The following is a 21,407-nucleotide window of genomic DNA, read 5'->3' as shown; positions in this document are numbered from 1 at the left end:
TTACACTCAAGTATATTGTAAATATGTACAATTTGGAGGTATAGTAACGTAAATCATTGTTCGTTAGCTATAATGGTACTAGTACAAAATATTTATCGATAATCATTTTCAGTTTAAAACGGCCATCAACCATGTACCGTTATATGTACATGTATGAGTATCTCAGTTATAATTATACCTTGACTACAGACCGTAACCCATTTAATTAGCTCGTCTTTTATTAAATAAACACCAAGGCTCCCATAACTGTTACCTGGCGCTTGTCAGATATAGGGGGAAACAAAACATATTGAACACAGAACTTTCACTGCACCATTATCTGTATGCTATATAACTCTATTACAAAAACAAAATGTTGTATGAAATTTACGCGGATTTATTTTCCGCGTTTCAGAAATCGTCGCGAACAAAGTAGAAATTAGATACACGCGGAAAAAACCTGATATACGATATATGTGTTTCAATATTTTATTTTTTCCAATATCATTAAAATGTTGATTGAATTTTCCCCACATTAGGCGGTTAAATCCCCCATCATTACTTGTGAGTTGTGACAACAACCTGAACTCATTTTACCCAAACTGGTAAACACATGGCAATTCATGATGAATGCTGAGCCTCTGGAAACAATTTTTAGGCCTTTATTTTTCCAAAATATGTGATGGTAATTATTGGGCTTACACTGCCTTGTGATGGTAATTATTGGGCTTACACTGCCTTGTGATGGTAATTATTGGGCTTACACTGCCTTGTGATGGTAATTATTGGGCTTACACTGCCTTGTGATGGTAATTATTGGGCTTACACTGCCTTGTGATGGTAATTATTGGGCTTACACTGCCTTGTGATGGTAATTATTGGGCTTACACTGCCTTGTAAGGACTGGTGTAGGGCCTTTAGTTCCATGGCAAAAACTTCTGGATTTCGAACACTGTTGGTAACAGATGGTGAAGAATGAGATGAAAGAGATGGATAGCTACAGAAGAAGACTACAGACAGATCTGAGTGGTGGGCACCTGACAGATCAGAGTGGTGGGCACCTGACAGATCTGAGTGGTGGGCACCTGACAGATCAGAGTGGTGGTGGACAGTGGTCAAAGAATTATGTTCCGCTTAACAAAGTAAGTGATATAAGTGAATCCAGACATATATAAACAAACTGACAGACAACAGGCAGTTTACTAATACATATGCTCTTGTAGAAATAACAAAACCTACAATAACATATTTCATACCTGGAAGATTGAAAATCTCATTATTTCCAGTGGGAAAGTCTGTGTTTTCGGGAACTGTCATGGCATAATTTTCAAGCTGTGGCATCTTGTCTGGTACCTCTGTATGTCTAGGGACCAGCACAGGCGGCAGGACTGTAAGACATAAAGAAGCTAAAGCTGTACCGCAAGATGTCTTTTAAAACAATAAATAATATGGTAATTTGCATATATAAGAACAATTTAAAATGCCAATAAATTATCACTCAGTGTAACATCCTTCCATTAAATTTAAATTAACACTTACATAACTTTAAAGGTTGGACACACGTACACCTTAAGAAAGAGCTGGCTCCGGGATCACGAAACTGTCTTAAACTTAAGATTGTCTTACATCAATAAAGTTGCACTTAATCTTAAGACTGGTCCTAAAGTGGATCACAAAAAAATCACTTAAGACTTCAGGTAGATCTATACTCAGCCTTAAATGGTCTCAATCATGAAAAAATTGCCTTTACAAAATAAATATACATTCCAGTAATAGATAGACATTGGAAAATATATATGTTGACATGCTATTTCCATTGTTATTGCTTCTCAAAAGCACCCCATCAACATTAAGGAAAATGCACTCCTCCTTCTTATTTTTCTTATTCATTATTATTTTCCCAAACAAATGGGCTAGCTGTAATAAGCAAAATAGACTATATACCCTTTATTTAATGGTATATGTAATCATTTATTCTAATAAATTGGAATAAATATTTTCACAATGTATATATACTTTATGAGCCCAAACATGTTAAACGAAATATTGTAGGAAATACCATTTGAAGTCAATATTGGTCTTTTCCATAATTTTTATGGACTAAACCTTGAATAAATTGTTTTTGATTTACAGATTATTATCTTAGAATAAGGATTTGAGCAAGAAAATCATATGTTGACTTATTTTTTAAAGAAGCTATCAGCTCTAAAACAAGTACACCCCCCCCCCCCTTAAAATCTTGAAAAATTATACATTATCATATCATCGTAAGACATGTGAAGTTTGAGCATATATTTACAACCTTGAATAATAATTTGAACTATGCTAAACTATAACTATTATAAGATACATGTGGTTTACAATTAAATTTTACATTTTATCTGGAAAAAAAAAAATTCTAGAGAGGCTTTGCACAATGTAAATGCAAAACGAAAGTATAACAAACTGAATTTTGATGATTTTGCTTATATGATTAATGTATATGTGTAATGTGTGATATATCTTATATCCTGAGACAAAGTTTTATATGAATCTCTACAGGTCATGAAATCATTTACATGTACATAAATTGGATGTATGCACGTGTAGTAGATGCAATCTCAATAAGGAACTAATAAATGCCGCCCCAATAATTTTGAAAAAGGAGAGAGGATGAGGAAACAATAAGCCCAATGGGCCACATCGCTCACCTGAGTCACTTAAGTAAATCTGAAGATTATCATAAAGCTTCCTTGTGAATCTCAACTTTCCTGGCACAGTGGTTCTTGAGAAGATTTTTAAAGATTTTTCTTATATCAACACACATGAAATATGGTTTCCCCTATTGTAGCAACACCTGACCCCCGGGGGCCATGATTTGAAAAACTTGAATCTGAACTATGTCATAAAGCTTCCATGTAAATTTCAACTTTTCTGGCACAGTCGTTCTTGAGAAGAAGATTTCCTATATTAAGACATATGAAATACAGTTTCCCCTATTGTGGACCCACCCCGACCCCCGGGAGCCATGATTTGAACAAATTTGAATCTGCACTATGTCATAAAGGTTCCACGAAAATTTCAACTTTTCTGGCACAGTGGTTTTTTTGAGAAGATTTTTAAAGATTAATTATCTTACATTAACACATATGAAAAACGGTTTCCCCTATTGTGGACATACCTGACCCCCGGAGATCATGATTTGAACAATCTTGAAACTGCACTATGTCAAAAAGGTTCCATGTATATTTCAACTTTTTTGGCAAAGTAGTTCTTGAGAAGATGATTTTTAAAAATTTATCATATATTTACACATATGAAATACGGTTTCCCTTATTGTGGCAAAACTTGACACCCCGGGGGCCATGATTTCAACAAACTTGAATTCGAACTATGTCAGGAAACTTCGATGTAAATTTGAACTCTTCTGGCTCAATGGTTCTTGAGAAGAAGATTTTTCCTATATAAATACATATAAAATGTGGTTTCCCCTATTGTGGCCCCACCCGACCCCCGGGGGCCATGATATGAACAAACTTGAATCTGCATTATGTCAGGAAGCTTCCATGTAAATTTGAACTCTTCTGGCTCAATGGTTCTTGAGAAGAAGATTTTAAAAGATTTTTCCTATATAAATACATATAAAATATGGTTTCCCCTATTGTGGCGCCATCCAACCCCTGGGGGCCATGATATGAACAAACTTGAATCTCCATTATGTCAGCAAACTTCCACATAAATTTCAACTATACTGGTACAGTGGTTCATGAGAAGAAGATTTTTAAATGACCCCACCCTATTTTTACACTTTTGTGATTATTTCCCCTTTGAAGAGAACCTGGCCCTTAATTTGAACAATTTTGAATTCCCTTCAACTAAGGATGATTTGCAATAAGTTTGAATGAAATTGGCTTACTGGTTCTGGAAAAGAAGATTTTTAAAAATGTTCAGTGTATTTTTACTGATTTGCTATTATCTCCCCTTGGATAAGGGGGTTGGCCCTCATTTGAACAATTTTGAATCACCTTCACCCAAGGATGATTTGTACCAACATTGGTTAAAATTGGCCCAGTGGTTTTGGAGAAGAAGTTGAAAATGTAAATGTTTAATAGACAGACGGACAGACAAACAGACGGACGGACAGACAGACAAACAGACAGACAGACAGAAAGCGATCAGAAAAGCTCACTTGAGCTTTCAGCTCAGGTGATTTAAAAATGACAAATTCATGACGGCCGGTGAAATAAAACAAATTATTTGCAGCTGATCTTTGAAGCTTGCGTCAATAACTGTAACAGTACTGTAGCAGCGAACACAACTACGATATCTGTGGTCACTGAAGCAGCAAAATGTGAACTTTTCTTTTTTACACGAGCGTACCATGTATTTGTTGATGATAATTTGGAACCTATTCTAACCCAGATCCTCATAAAAGAAATATTATTATGATGCTCGTGAAAATCTGAATTGGTCTGACCTCCCCCCCTTTCCCATCTGTCTCCCCCCACTTTCTGATGCCCCGCAATTCCATATGTTGAACATTTGGATCATAGTAAAACTTTTACATACATAAATAGTCAGTGTACACTGAATGCCTCATGGACATACATGTACAATGTAATTGACACACCCTCATCCACCAAAATGTTGTTTGTTCTCCAACCGATTTTTTCTAAAGTATAATCATCTCTATCTCCCCTTTAAAAAAAAAACACACCACAAAATCTCAACTTAAGATTTGACTGATAAAAAGATAAGAACAACCAGGAAGGAATTGATATCGGATATTCATATCTCGTATCGCCATGTAAAAATCAAATGGATATCATTAAAATATCACATTTCGGAAAACGGAAGCGTGGTACCACATTTACATTTGATTCTGACGTAGGCCGAGTATAGGTCTACTTTAAGATGGGTATTTTGTCTTATATTTTAAGACTGCCTTAAAGCTGTCTTAACTATTTAAGACTGTCGCTAAGTTCGTTCAAAATGGCCGCGCTGCAGGTTGCATTTTTGAGGCGAGTAAGAGAAAATGAGCGTGATGTTCGTCGTTGAAGACGTCTGCCCCGACCAAGAAGCAGACAAATCATTTGTTTAAGAAACAAGAGGCCCAGGGGCCTTATAGGTCACCTGAGTATCATGTAACAACCTTCCAATGCTTGAATTAGGTTTGTGTTTAAATATAAGAATTTTACTTTTGGATGGAAGAAACATTGAATAGCTATGTGGTCATGAAGTACATGTGTCATTTTTATGTTCAATCATAATCCTTTTTAAAAAACCTAGGTCTGAGACATCATAAAGAAAAGGGTTATTTACTCCTTAGATAAAACCAATATAAGAAGATTTTCAAAGAATTTCTACATTTTCACTATATGACCAATAGAGCCCCACCCTAACACAAGAACCCCTGCCCCAGGGGCCATGAATTTCACAATTTTGGTAGAGGGCTCAACGCTCATTATAATTATGCCCACAGTTTGGCTTCTTGATGTCCAGGAGTAAAGAAGAAGATTTTTTAAAATTACACTCATTTTGATGGTTTTTGCCCCACCCCTCAGGCCCCAGGGGGGCAAGGACCACGAATTTCACAATTTTTGTTCCCCTCCACCCACAGATGCTATATGCCAAAATTGGTTCAAATTGGTTCAGGGGTTTCAGAGAAGAAGCTGAAAATGTTCAAATGTTAACGCACGACGATGGACAAAAACAGAAGATTTTCAAAGAAATATTGCATTTTCACTATATAATCAATCAGCCCCGCATTTGCACCAGAACCCCTGACCCAGGGGCCATAAATTTCAGTTTTGAAAGAAGCATCCTTGATCATCATTATCATACTATTAGTTTGTCTACTTAATACCCAGCAGCAGAGGAGAAGATTTTCAAAGAATTTCTACATTTTCACTATATGACCAATTAAGAGCCCCACCCTAACACACCAGAACCCCTGATCCAGGGGCCATGAATTTTACAATTTTTAAAGAGGCATCCTTGCTCATCATTACCATGCTATTAGTTTGTCTACTTAATACCCAGAGACAGAGAAGAAGATTTTCAAAGAATTTCTACATTTTCACTATATGACCAATAGAGCCCCACCCTAACACAAGAACCCCTGCCCCAGGGGCCATGAATTTCACAATTTTGGTAGAGGGCTCAACGCTCATTATAATTATGCCCACAGTTTGGCTTCTTGATGTCCAGGAGTAAAGAAGAAGATTTTTTAAAATTACACTCATTTTGATGGTTTTTGCCCCACCCCTCAGGCCCCAGGGGGACAGGGACCACGAATTTCACAATTTTTGTTCCCCTCCACTCACAGATGCTATATGCCAAAATTGGTTCAGGGGTTTCAGAGAAGAAGCTGAAAATGTTCAAATGTTAACGCACGACGAACGACGACGGACAAAAACAGATAGCAATAGGTCACCTGAATGAATTCAGGTGACCTAAAAAGTGGGGGCCAAGTTCCCCTGCTGCTATGTGCCTGAAATAATTGTTTGTAGAATCATCTTACATGTGTTAATTCACATGAACTGGAAAGTGTTCTACGTGTATTTTGTCGTGATCTGATTTACCAGAGATACATATATTTTGTCATGATCCTATTTACCAGAGAGAGATATATATAAATAGGTATTGGTTACTATCTTCATCCTTTAATCATGGAACAGGTGTTTAAGTAGAGCATGATTTTCACACATATGGGGCCTTTCCTTTCCTGCATTTACACACTTAACCCATCCCACCCACCATTTACTTAGCATTTAGTGGCATGTACACAAAATATCACAAAAGGACTATACACGAATCATGCATGGATTTAGATCCTGAATGACCTGATTCATTGTTGAAAACCATGACCAAAATATATGACCCTCTCCCATGTGTATAAAGATTTGTTATTTAAGAAATAATTATTATATCTTTTTTCAAATAATGGGTGATAAGAAATATACATGTACATACATTGGATAGTGCCTGCAAGATTATTTTCAATCATCTTTTTCAATGTGACAGTGTCAAATTGTGTGTAGAACTTATCATAATGTTTGTAAATCTTATCACTTCCTGTAAGCTTCACTCTCAGTCCTATTGTCAGTCTTGGATTCAAAAAAATCTTTTGAAGATTGTTTTTTAATATTTCTTTCCACATGATTTCTGAATGAATTGCATGCTTTCTTCAAGTAATCCAACACAGCATTGTTTAGCATGTGTGCATTCGCCAAAGATTCCTTTAGTGCAATCAAAAAATAAAAATGTTTACACACATAAGTATAGCTTAATGTACCCACACACCATTCATTTAGTTTAGATTAAAACAATGCAATTTAATCCAAATGTAAATGACACAAACCAAATGCTGAACGGTGAAATTGAATGAATATGGGTTGCTCTACAATTACTAAATACAATTACACAAATTGTTATTCAAACTGTACATTCTGTCATAATGTATCATCTTCTGATCAGTTGACCAAAACTTTACACTTTTGGAGTGAGTCAACTAAAACTTTCAAATAAAAATCATAATGCATATTTGCTAAATAGAACTACAGTGGAACCCCGTTATTACGTTCCCCCTTTATTACGTTAGTCCGCATATTACGTTGGAATTTCAAAGCACAAAACCATTTCTTAACAAACCTATATAAAATAGACCTCGTTATTACGTTGTCCTAAAATGCCGGGACTCGGTATTACGTTGTAAATATTCCAACAAAAACGTAATAAACCCCTAATTATTCAATAGTGATTCTCAAAATAATAAGCCATTCACACCTTGACTGCCCCAGGCAGTCACCACGTAAATTTCCTGGTCTGTTTGGGGATTAGAGACGCTTGACTGATCACGCTTCCATAGATCTAGTGACATCAATACAGGTGAATACCCTGTATAGAAGCCAGTGATAAACAATTAAATAATGTTTATTTAGAAATTGTACTCTATGAAATTTACTTCATTTTTCATATTTTGATAATCAAAGAAATAATTTCTCAACCACCTGCGTGTTCAGCATAGTGTGATTACCTTCGCTATTAAAACTCTTTTCACGGACAGCTTTGGTACCAAACAAGAAAGACAAAATTTATCGTAGCAATGTTACAACCGCTTGGTTAACTGCTTGGACATAGGTGACTAAAGGTGTTCAATTAAAAAAATTGTTCGTTGTTTGGACATGCAGCTTGGGTGTTCGTAAATCTTGTCCATACATACACCAATCTATCGGCCGATTTGTGCACGGCATTTACCTCAGTGAATATTTTAAAATCCCTTGATGCGCACGTGATTTTAGTGCCATCATTTAGCATTATAAATGAAATCTTCGTGCATCATTATTATTTTTTTTTTTTTATGTGGATTGCGCTTAAATTGTTCTCCGTGCATGTTTATCGTTGGTGAGAAGTGTGCAAGTGTTGGGTATCGTGTGCATTTTGTGTCTATAGTTTTGTTGTTTTTGGGGTGGGATTTTTTTTTTATTGTGTTGTGTATTGTGTAATTAGAGAACTTAATAAAAACGATGTTTTGTTATTTTTTAATACGAATGTTGAATACGAACCGGAACGAGTTATTGAGAGAAATTTACATGAACGCATTGTTTTAAAGTTGAACAAAATGGCGTTTATCAAAACATCTTTATGTATCCTACACCGAAATAAAGAAAAGGGATAAGAACATGAAGAATTACGGACATTAAAGATAAGATGTAAATAAAACAAAGTATCATAGTCTTTTAAACAAAGAAACAGTAAAGATATATTCACAGACCCCTTCACGGAGTACCAACGGACGATATACAATTTCCAAATGATATTTTAATGGATTTAACTGGGAACGTTTATTACGTTGCCCCCGGTATTACGTTATTTTATCGTGACAAAATGGAAAACGTAATAACGGGGTTCCACTGTAAAAAAAAGTGACAAAATAAGATAGTTTATTTCAATAATGAGTTCATGACATAGCCTTCTTAAGAGTTCATGACATTGTATAAAGAGTAACCTAATAATGGTTCGTTAGGCCATGCCAATTTGTAATCTAGTTCGTCGGATTCGCCGCTTCTATTTGTAACAAATCCAAATTATAATATTATCAAAAAATAATATCCGCCCGCGTGTTCAAAAATACCCGTAAATATTTTTTTTAGTTTTTACAACAAGCGCACAAATAACCTTGATGTATATGCTGACAAATGACAAATGAAGACGTTACCATTGCCGGTGAAGGGCTGCAAAATTTAGGCCTATGCTCAGCGCTTATGGCACTGAGGGATCTTTATCGTGCCACACCTGCTGTGACAAGGATCTCAGTTTTTTCAGTCCTATCTGAAGGACCGCCCCATTTACTCGCCTCTTACAACAAGCAAGGGGTACTGATCGAGGACTATTTTAAACCGGACCGACAGTTAACGACAAATTCACAAAAGGTTTGGTGATGTCATATCAAAATTCAAGAAAATGCTCAAAGCGTGTGCAATGGATATTGCATTTGCAATGAATGTCAAAACTGGATGTGTCCCTAGCAATATGCATATCTCTGAATCGAAAGTTTGTAGAAATGAAACTTAAATAAAATTCTTCAAAAAGACCTTATCAGTTAATATTGCAAAGTACATGTATTAGGTATAAAGAAAATAAGTCTTTGAAACCTGAAATACTTCTTATTTATTGTAAACTATATCAACAAAATTGAAAAATATTAAGTTTATGTGGTAAACAAATGATATCTGATGATTTTAGATCTTTATTTTTAGGCGCCCGCTTTTTAAAATCACACTTAATTCAATTAAAAATATTTATATTTCTTTGTATTCGCTCGCCTCATAATTTTTATCTCCAAAATTAAAAATAATATTTGTAAAATAATTTCGCCCTCTCGCCTCACTTTTTTTGTTTGAAAATCCGAAGAACTATTTTACAAATTGGTGTGGCCTTAGCATAAACTATACTGTATTTACATATGTATTATACATAAGTAAAACTTCTTATGAACAAATGATAGTCATTTTATGAAAGCATACACCCTATGAAAGAATTTTGAGGAATATTTTTTGGACATGGGGCAAAATTAGGCTTCCAATGCACCAAGTCCTTTCCAGCAGCTTTAAACATATCTACATCATGCTTGCATAACAATTTATTTTAACTTGTCATTCATATCACACAGAATTCACAATTAGTATAATTTTCTCAATGTATTGAAAACTGCTGGTACAAAATTCCACAGATTTTGTGACTACAGCAGTGATTTTTAAAGACCCATTTTAGGTCCAAATATCAGCCTTTTCCCCTCCCAAAAATTACCATTTTTTTTCCAATTCAACTTGCACTTTTCCCAATAACAAGTGGCCCACAGGCCTTATCAGTCACCTGAATACTAGTGAAAAAGTATCACTACTTCCATGGGCTATGAAATCTAGAAAAAATTTCCTGTTCTGAATATCTAAGTTAAATTCTAATGTTCAACAACAGTATAAAACAAGATGTGTTCTTAAAACTTCACTGCCTTCAAAAGTGCATACACTTATGAAAGGCTTTAAATAATAGGTGTATTAACATTAAAACATCAAAACATGACTAATTTGGACTCCTTAAGTCATAAATCTGAGTTTTGATTGAAATTAACCATTTTTTGTACATCCTTTTCTGGTATTCCTAAGATTGCATTTAGATTTTATGCAGTATATCACCCTGGGGTCAGAACCCTTACTCCGGGGATCATCAAATTTACAATCTTGGTAAAAGACTATCTGCTCTATCCATTTACTTTCAATTTAGTACCAACAGCACTAAAGAAGATATTATTTAAGTGTTTTACACATAAACACTATATACCAAGTTTGGCCCTGCCCTGAGGTCAGAACCCCTACCCCGGGGATCATGAAATTTACAATTTTAGTAGAGCTCTTCCTGTTCTCCATCACCATGCATTTAGTTTTTCTTACACATGTGCAGTTCTTGAGAAGAAGATTTTTGAAAATTGGTCAATTTTGGGCAGTTTTTGCCCCACCCTTAAGACCCCAGGGGTGCAGGAATGCTGAAATTCACAATTTATGTCTCCCTTGTTCCAAAGATGCTTCATACCAAATATGAAAAGAATTGGAATGATAGTTATCAAGAAGTTAACAAGAGGCCCAGGGGCCTTATAGGTCACCTGAGTATCATGTAACAACCTTCCAATGTTTGAATTTGGTTTGTGTTTAAATATAAGAATTTTACTTTTGGATGGAAGAAACATTGAATAGCTATGTGGTCAGCCCCGCCTTTGCACCAGAACCCCTGACCCAGGGGCCATAAATTTCAGTTTTGAAAGAAGCATCCTTGATCATCATTATCATACTATTAGTTTGTCTACTTAATACCCAGCAGCAGAGGAGAAGATTTTCAAAGAAATAAAATGCATTTTCACTATATGATCAATAGGGCCCCACCCTAATACCAGAACCCCTGACCCAGGGGCCATGAATTTCACAATTTTGAAAGAGGCATCCTTGCTCATCATAACCATGCTATTGGTTTGTCTACTTAATACCCAAGGACAGAGAAGATGATTTTCAAAGAAAGAATGCATTTTCACTATATGACTTATAGAGCCCCACCCTAGCACCAGAACCCCTGATCCAGGGGCCATGAATTTCACAATTTTTAACAAGAGGTACTGTGAGCAATGCTCACTAAGAATACCCCCCGCTTACCCCAATCTCCCAAAGGGTGTTGGTAATAGGTATAAACTACCTCTTTTCTGAGTGTTGCTACTTTGATGTCCAGTGCGCATGACCTTTGACCTTTTGACCCCAAAATCCATAGGGAACATCTTCATCCCATGGGTAGTCCATATGTATGATATGGTGACTGTAGGTGGAAAGGATAACGCTTTAGAGCCCGGAAACCATATTACTACTTCAATGTCCAGTGCGCGTGACCTTTGACCTTTTGACCCCAAAATCTATAGGGATCATCTTCATCCCATGGGTAGTCCACATATATGATATGGTGACGGTAAGTGGAAAGGATAACGCTTTAGAGCCCGGAAACCATATTGCTACTTCAATGTCCAGTGCGCTTGACCTTTGACCTTTTGACCCCAAAATCGATAGGGAACATCTTCACCCCATGGGTAGTCCATATGTTTGATATGGTGACTGTAGGTGGAAAGGATAACGCTTTAGAGCCCGGAAACCATATTGCTACTTCAATGTCCAGTGTGCTTGACCTTTGACCTTTTGACCCCAAAATCGATAGGGAACATCTTCATCCTATGGGTAGTCCATATGTATGATATGGTGACTGTAGGTGGAAAGGATAACACTTTAGAGCCCGGAAACCATATTGCTACTTCGATGTCCAGTGTGCTTGACCTTTGACCTTTTGACCCCAAAATCGATAGGGAACATCTTCATCCCATAGGTAGTCCATATATATGATATGGTGACGGTAGGTGGAAAGCATAATGCTTTAGAGCCCGGAAACCATTGCGTCTACAGACGGACGGACGGACAGACCGATTCCAGTATACTCCCCACAACTTGTTGCGGGGGGTATAAAGAGGCATCCTTGCTCATCATTACCATGCTATTAGTTTGTCTACTTAATACCCAGAGACAGAGAAGATTTTCAAAGAATTTCTACATTTTCACTATATGACCAATAGAGCCCCACCCTAACACAAGAACCCCTGCCCCAGGGGCCATGAATTTCACAATTTTGGTAGAGGGCTCAATGCTCATTATAATTATGCCCACAGTTTGGCTTCTTGATGTCCAGGAGTAAAGAAGAAGATTTTTTAAAATTACACTCATTTTGATGGTTTTTGCCCCACCCCTCAGGCCCCAGGGGGGCAGGGACCACGAATTTCACAATTTTTGTTGCCCTCCACCCACAGATGCTATATGCCAAAATTGGTTCAAATTGGTTCAGGGGTTTCAGAGAAGAAGCTGAAAATGTTCAAATGTTAACGCACGACGACGGACAAAAACAGATAGCAATAGGTCACCTGAATGAATTCAGGTGACCTAAAAATGTCTATTCACACATTTAATAACTGACCATTTTGGCCCCACCCTGATACCAAAACCCTTACCCCTGGGATCATCAAATTTACAATTTTGGTAAAGGACTACCTGCTCTTTCTAAATATCTATTTAGTTTCAATATAGTATCAACAGCACTAAAGAAGATGTTATTTAAGTATTTTATACATGAATACTATATAACAAGTTTGGCCCCACCCTGGGGTCAGAACTCCTACCCTGGGGATCATGAAATTTACAATTTTGATAGAGGCCTTCCTGCTCTCCATCACCATGCATTTAGTTTTTTTTTACACATGTGCAGTTCTTAAGAAGATTTTTGAAAATTGGTCAATTTTGGGCGGTTTCTGCCCCGCCCCTAAGGCCCCAGGGTTACTCAGGTGAGCTAATAAAAACTGTTAAAAAATAAGTTCAATGTGAATAGTTTATGTATGACATGAAAAAGACGCATCAATTATAGATGAATTAGAAAGAACAGTCGAAAATTTTAGCAGCTCAAAGAAAAGAAAGTTGAATAAATGAAGAATGCACATCAATTTGTGTTTGAATTCTTGTTTGATATGATATATTTAGCATGTTTACAATAATGTCTAAGTTTTCCCAATTTGATTAAAATGTTGACAATTATTCCCAATTCGAAAGCCACAGGACCCTTTTGCAAAATGTTGAAAAATTACTGTACGGTCTTGGCATAAATTTGTACCACACAGAAAAATTTATGTCCACAGAATTTTAGAGAGCCCTGCTTAGTGATATGAATATCTTCTGATGGCCTTCGAGCTCCATAACCAAATTGAAATAGAACTAAAATATGTACAGGTCAAGTGACTAAGACGCTTTGCATGGTTTGTTTTTTGGTAAGCATGACTAGAACAGTACAGATTTATTTTGGAAGGGTGTTGTCTGTAGGGTTTGCTTTGTATTTCATTTCCGAACACCAAACGATTTGTATGGTACACTGCATGGTATGGTTGATTTCATTCTAGAGGTATAGCAGCACCAGGGTCTGGACCCAACCATGAATGTGTCTGTCAAACTTAGGATAACATACAAAATGATTGTATGTAACAAACTTAATAGTAAAGAATATTTTGGGGAAAAAAAACATTTTCTTTATGATTTATTATTGACATATATATTTTCAAAGACAAAATAACTATATATTTCCTCTATACATCTTATCTAGCCTCATCATAATACCTGGAGCCATGAATTTCACAATTTTGACAGATCCTAGTATTCAATGACATGCAGCTCAGAAGTTGACAATGTTCAAAAGCTAACGACAGTTCATGACAGACAAGTATAGATAGCAATAGGTCACCTCAGTGATTCAGTTCACCTACATTTGTCCTGCAAAATCATCAAACAAGAGACCCACTGACCACATCGCTCACCTGAGGCTTAGTCAGCTTGGTCCTTATATTAAAGATTTTCTCAACATATTCGCATGGAAAACTTTCATCCCTATTGTGGCCCCAACCTACCCCGGGGGGACATGATCTTTACAAATTTGAATCTGCACTATGTCAGGAAGCTTTCATGTAAATGTAAACTTCTCTGGCCCAATGGTTCTTGAGAAGAAGATCTTTAAAGATTTTCCCTATATATTTGTAAGTAAAACTATGATCCCCTATTGTGGCCCCACCCTAACTCTTGGAGCCATGATTTTTACAAACTTTAATCTGCTACACACCAGGAAGCTTTTATGTAAAATGTAAACTTTTCTGGCCCTGTGGTTCTTGAGAAGAAGATTTTTCATGATTTCCCCATTATATTTGTATGTAAAACTTTGATCCCCTATAGTGGCCCCACCCTATCCCCGGGGGCCATGGTTTTAACAAACTTGAATCTGCACTATGTCAGGAAGATTCTAAGCAAATGTAAACTTTTCTGGCTCAGTGGTTCTTGAGAAGAAGATTTTTAAAGATTTTCCCCAATATATTCCCATGTAAATCTTTGATCCCCCTATTGTGGCCCTATTCTACCCCGTTGGCCATGATTTGAACAAACTTGAATCTGCACTATGTCAGGAAGCTTTCATGTAAATTTGTACTTTCCTGGCCCAGGGTTTCTTGAGAAGATTAAGATTTTACCTTTAAATTTGTATGTAAATCTTTTATCCCCTATTGTGGCCCCACCCTAACCCCGGGGTCATGATTTTAACTTGAATCTGCACTATGTCAGGAAGCTTTTATTTGAATTTCAGCTCTTCTTTTTAAATGACCCCACCCAATTTTTTCATTTTTTGTGATTATCTCCCTTTTGAAGTTTTGAAAAAACTTGAAAGCCCTTCACCCATGGATACTTTTTGCCAAATTTGATTAAAATTGGCCTAGTAATTCTGGAGAAGTCGAAAATGTGAAAAGTTAACAGACAGACGAAGGATGATCAGAAAAGCTCACTTGAGCTAAAAACATTGAATTCAACAATGGATCTACAGGAAATAAAATTCTTAGTCCACACTGACCTGGAGGCTCAATCCTTGTATAATGGTAAGGATTAACACAAACTTCCTCTCGCTTCATGTGAAACGCCCACTCACATGATTCGATAGCCCTCAGTTCTTGGTGGTTCTGGAGGTCAGGCCACCGCCACAGACGACAGTATATCACATGGGGCAAGCCTTTTCTGTGGGACACTTGCAGGCGGCCATCCAGTGACCTGAAATCCGAACTACTGACTTTATCATCTAACGTTAGGAAATTAAAAAGGCCCACAGGCCTTCTCAGTCATCCAAGTATTAGTTAAAAGAATTACTAGCAACAAGAGCTGAAAATGTAAATTCTAATATTCTGCAACAATTTAAAACAAGAGGTGTTTTAAAAACACAAAATGACCAGTCGAAGTAGCTTAGTGGTATAGTGTTATCTTCGTAAATGGGAGGTTGTAAGTTCAAGTTCCGCTCGTGCCATAATAACGCAAACATAGGTTGTTATTGTTCCTTCACCAACGCTCAGCATTTGAAAGTGAGAATCATGGGTCTTTTGGATATGAGCTTAAAAACGGAGGTCCCATGTCATGACAGGCATTATTTGGCACTGCTACCAATTATTCTTGAGCACTAAGCATAGGTATAAATTTGTGATACTTCACCAACAGCTGATAACATCTCAATTTGAGTAATTTGAGTCAATTTGACGAGATTAAAAATACAAGAGGTTTACGGGCCACATCGCTAACATTTTTCAAGTTGCTAGAACTTGTAACTAATCTCTTTTTATATAAATTTTATACAATAAAATGTGTTAAAATCAACATTGCTTATATGAGACACCTTGGCCCTGAATGCTGTTCTTTAACTATTGTAATTTTTAAAAGAAATTTTGCAATCTTTATTCCCACAAAAAGTTTTGATCTCATATTGAGGCCCCAATCTAGATATGATACAATGTCACAAGAAGAAAAAATTTAAATCATGGTACGAATTACTACGAAATTTTCCGAAATATTTCCCTATATTTTCCCATATAAAACTTTGATCCCCTATTGTGGCCCCATCCTACCCTCTGATGGTTGTGATTTGAACATGCTTCAATCTGCACTACCTAGGGATGCTCACAATGGCACTGCTGTTATGAAGAAGAAGATTTTCATATATATTCAGTGACTTTTTGGGAGCCAAAATGCCACCGATATTCGGCTGTTTCCCCTCACTAAAATTAGCTGTTTTTTCCTAATTATATATATATATATATGTTTTTCCCAATTTCAAATCTAGGGAAATTAGGCCATTTAAAAAAAAAGGTTACCGTATATTGCTGACAAAGAGTAAATACGTTTTTCTCTTCAGTTTTATTCTCCAAACCACTGCACATGCAAAAGGTTTTGTAAAACAATACAGGCATCCATATAAGCAGATATGCAGTGAAGTATATAGTTTCCAGATACACATTAAGCCATGTTGTTATACAATTTAGTTTGACCGCCATTATATGTAGGGTCAGGCTAATAACAGGAAGTGGCCAACAGTATAGGGTTTTACTAAAATCTGAAAAAATACAAACAGGAGAGACATTCTGGAAACTTTATTTTTAATATAATATTTACAAGATTATGGGTACAAATGCTGGTGAATTAATAATTTATTATTTTCTTTATGAAATTAGACAGTAAGTTCTTAGAAATTGAAAAAGTAAATAATATATATGCAAGGTGTGACTTCCAATACATATTTAATGTTAAATAATTATTTCTTTTATGATTTTAAATCAAATCTGAAATAAACTTCAAACAAAAAAATTGTTATTTGATTATTTTATGCATCTTTATCATTTTAATTTACTATGAATGATTTTTCCCAATATGAGGAAAATGTCGCTATTTTTTCCCAATTCAAAAGGTAGTTTGAAAAACAAAAAAAATATTCCCATGTAAAACTTTGACCCCCTAATGTGACCTCACTCTACCCCCAGGGACCCAGGGTTTTATCCAGCTTTTAGACAGGGTTGGATGGTTAAAACCGCCCAGGTCAATACTCCCTAAGTGGTCAATACTGGTCAATTGAGATTTAAACTGTCCATTTTCCTATTTTGGTACATTTTTTGCAAAGAGAAATTAAGTCTTTTCATTATAATATATGGATCAATTGATTATCAATAATTTTCATTAAATAATTAGATGTAATTTCTAATGAGGATCTGCTTATACATGTACCTGGACAGATTAAGAATAACAGGTAGCTGGACATTAAATACACACAGTGATTTAATATGAATTGGGTGACAGGTGCTGTAGATAAAGAGTGTGTTGCAATGTACAGAGCAGATGTACCTGAGCACAGGAAACAGAGCTGACAGGTGTTAATTAGCATACTAGTGTACATGTTATTGTTATAAAAACATCACCAACACACCCCCTCAAATGTTTATTTAACAGTTAAATGAAGATTTGAAACAATAGGTAGTTCTTGATAAACTAAAGAATTTGAATAGAAATAGAAAACACTTCCCTCATCATACTATCTATGGCTTCAACAAAACATAGTTTAGGAAATACCACAATTTTCCTCTCACATGCACTTCTTGACCTGCTAAGAGACACAATCATGAAGCCTAGAGATCCTATTTGGAATTTCTATGATATTGTTGAGGACAACAACAAGACCACAGCAAGATTTAAAGACTGTTGTTAGTGCCAAAGTAATACGGCTACAAAACAGTTTTTAATTTTTACAATAAACTTTTACATCTTTCCCATTTAACAGAGTCATTTACACTATTTATTTAATATTATGACTTGCAAGTATATTATAAACTGATAGTGCATGTTATGAATTACAGTATTTACCATAATGGCCACAGAAACATTTAAAATGACCAACAACACAGACTATAATGACCACACAATTTTCAATCAACCAGTATTGACCACCGGGCCCCATTAATACTCACATTGACCACTTTTTTGCCAACCCTGCAGTTTTAGATGTTACTACCTATTTCATTTTCAGGGTAATTTTTGAAAATGCAGTCATGAGCTTCTAGGGTAGGGGTGGGTGACATCCTCAAATTTAAATATCTCAAAATAAGCATATGAATTGATTGATTACTGATATTGTAAGAGTTCGACAATTATAGAAAATGACTCGGAATAAATATATAAAATGATTTATGCTAAAATTCGCATACAATTTTATGTAGTTTCCACAACATGTACAGCTGAAGGGAAATTTTTACCTGGGGAAGGGGAAATATTCATTTGTTGTTAAAGGGGGAAAGGTACAGTTTATCAGTAGTAAAAAGTCCCTGGGACAATATGAATCTGCACTACCTGGGAATGTGTGTATATTAATGTAAGTAATCACACCCTGTTGTTCTTGAGAATCTTTTTAAAGATTTATCCTCAGTATATATCCCCTTGTAAAACTTTGATTCCCTATTGTGGCTCCATCCTACCCACAGGGACCATGACATGAACAAACTAATTCAAACTGCACTACCTGGTCTGGGATGATTGGATATTAAGGAGGTACTCTACATTGTCATAATGGCTGAATTCCTTTCAAAACATGGATGAAAATATAGTACATATCAGAAATATTTGTCTATTCATTTCAAAAATCATCGCCTAGCTGAGTAGCTCAGTAGGTTAGCACGTAGATTGCTGAACTGTGGATCGCTGGTTTAATTTCAGCGGGAGTTTTAAATTTTATTCAGATTGCTTTCTACTAAAACGGCATTTTTTGACTAAATAAAGTAAATTTGAAAGTTTTCAATTTCAAAATATTGTTGTACACATCCTCCACTTTTCATCCATATCGAATTTCTCTGGTATAGCATAGCTCCTTAATATGAGTATTTAATCAACCAGGCAGAGGAGACAAAACTATATGGAATTTCAGATGATGAAGAATTTGACATTACATCATCATCATGCAACAGTATTTATCAAAAAAATAGCTTTTAATTAAAACAATAAATGTCTTGCATTGTTTTATTATTCTTATTTACCTCAAGATTCAGTTTAAGTGGCGGACTGTTTATTTCTCTTGGGACCGATAGAAAATGTCTATCCGTCCGACTTGGGCAGCTAACTGAAAAGTGTAGTTTCCACTTTCCAGCCCTAAAACTTCAAAATTAATATGTGTGTCTTGTGAAGTAAATAACCATAACAGTGTCTCACATTACATACATAAAAGTTAATTCACGTAGGCATTCTACATTTACATGATTCCTGCTTGGAACCCCTAGGTCTATGTTTGTTTTCAATCACCGCCATATTGGAATCGCTTCAATAACAGCATGCCTTTAACCTAATCGTGTCACCTTAGCAAAACATCATTCACTAATGTTTACCTTGGAATAGTAATGCACTTTGTAGATGTGTCCTGTGTACTTATGGCTTTCTTCAGTTCGTCAAGTCCACCTGTCTTTTTCAGTTTTTTCACTAAACTTTTTACAGCTTTTTCTGACCATTTATCAACTTCGGAGCTATCCCCTTTCTTCCAACCTAGTAGTGTTTTAACAATAGGAGGAGTCACGTGAAATGGTGAGAGTGTCGTCATCTTTTTCAAATACTCACTGGCTTTCACCCTTCTCTCTGAAATTAATTTTAATCACCACATTGTTTACTTTCTATCGATGCATATTTCGTGTTGTGTACTTTTAGCCATCTGTAGGGATTTGCGCCACCTACCGTTAAGATCTAAACTTCCGGTGCGATACGTATAGGCGGATCAAATATCCATGAATTATCAAGGGCCTGATTTACAACGTTTTACAATATATCCGTTTTAACATGCGCACACCCAACAGTGGCATATGATAGTCATCATTTTGACGGTGTCAGCTTACTGATAGAAGTAGCAGTAGAAGCATTCACAGGGGCTCAGTAGTCAGCTATTGACTGATAGAAGTAGCAGTAGAAGCATTCACAGGGGCTCAGTAGTCAGCTATTGAAGTTTCGTACAGTCCTTTACTATTTCGGGTCACCCCGATTATTGGGAGTCACGTCGTCGGGTTTATTCAGTAACAGTTCACACTAAACGTGAAAGAAAAAGAAAATATTGTCGCAGTCACGTCCAAGAAGGTTTATTCTACGTATTCACACAATTAACAAGTGAAATACTAAAAATAAACAGTATCCAAAACGGAGACATTGTTATTTTCATCGATGTTGTGGGTACTGACTAAAACCCGGTCTCGGTCCCGGTCTTCGGTCTCGGTCCCGTGACTAAAACCCGGTCTTCGGTCCCGGTCCCAGATTTTTTTATTCGATAAAAACAGAATACATCAGAATATTTTGGCCCCAATTTCTCGTTAATTTAGATATGACATATCATGCCTGCATTCTGATAGTTGATTGATAATATTATTGTCGTCTTTCGTAAAATAATATGTGAAAACTCCGGGACCGGTGGGACCGAGAAGTAAAAACAGTGCTAAAAGTCGGTCCCGGTCTCGATTGTTTTTTATTTTTCTAAATATCCGCTTTAATCTACCTTTTTATTAAAAAATATAAGAGTGTTATATTCAATGACATTCCTTTGTATGCACATGTATGTTTCTGATTTATTGTATGTTTGTGTTTTATTCCAATTTTCCTTTTTATGCCAAAATCGAACTCAACTACGTGATTTTTTCTCCCAAATGATCGCGTTACATTACATTTTCATAAAAATATAAGGATGTAGAAGAGAAATAATATATATGTAACACCTGACCACACGATTGATAAAATGTTCAAATTCAATGTTGGTGTATTCCGAACCGGGTCTCTGTATATGTACATGTATACGCGGGTTACTGTTCTCTCTCTCTCTCTCTCTCTCTCTCTCTCTCTCTCTCTCTCATTTACGAGTGTATCGTGAGAATCGCATTAATTTGTTAAATTATGATGTTATATAAGTTGTTTTGATCAGGGAAGAAAAGCCTCTATGTAAATATTAGAATAATACAAAGTAGAGTGCAC

At 36.0% G+C, this 21,407-nt stretch overlaps 1 protein-coding gene across 2 annotated transcripts in view; it reads right to left on the bottom strand.

Moving 5' to 3' along the window:
• Positions 1 to 20,141, bottom strand: part of LOC125662011 (mothers against decapentaplegic homolog 3-like) — a 67,833-nt gene extending 47,692 nt beyond the window's left edge. The window contains exons 1-3 of one of the 2 annotated variants that reach the window (XM_048894178.2): positions 19,793 to 20,141; positions 15,466 to 15,671; positions 1,236 to 1,367 (exon numbers count right to left, since the gene is read on the bottom strand). In XM_048894178.2, the coding sequence (XP_048750135.1) occupies positions 1,236 to 1,367; positions 15,466 to 15,671; positions 19,793 to 20,001 (547 nt within the window). In that variant the 5' untranslated portion in view covers positions 20,002 to 20,141. The remainder of the gene's footprint in view (positions 1 to 1,235; positions 1,368 to 15,465; positions 15,672 to 19,792) is intronic. The other variant, XM_048894179.2, reaches the window with a different exon arrangement.
• Positions 20,142 to 21,407: the final 1,266 nt, after the last annotated feature.

Source organism: Ostrea edulis, chromosome 8 (assembly GCF_947568905.1).
Source record: "Ostrea edulis chromosome 8, xbOstEdul1.1, whole genome shotgun sequence".
NCBI lineage: Eukaryota > Metazoa > Mollusca > Bivalvia > Ostreida > Ostreidae > Ostrea > Ostrea edulis.
The sequence above is the reverse complement of the archived record's forward strand: the minus strand, read 5'-3'. Positions and strand labels throughout refer to the sequence as shown.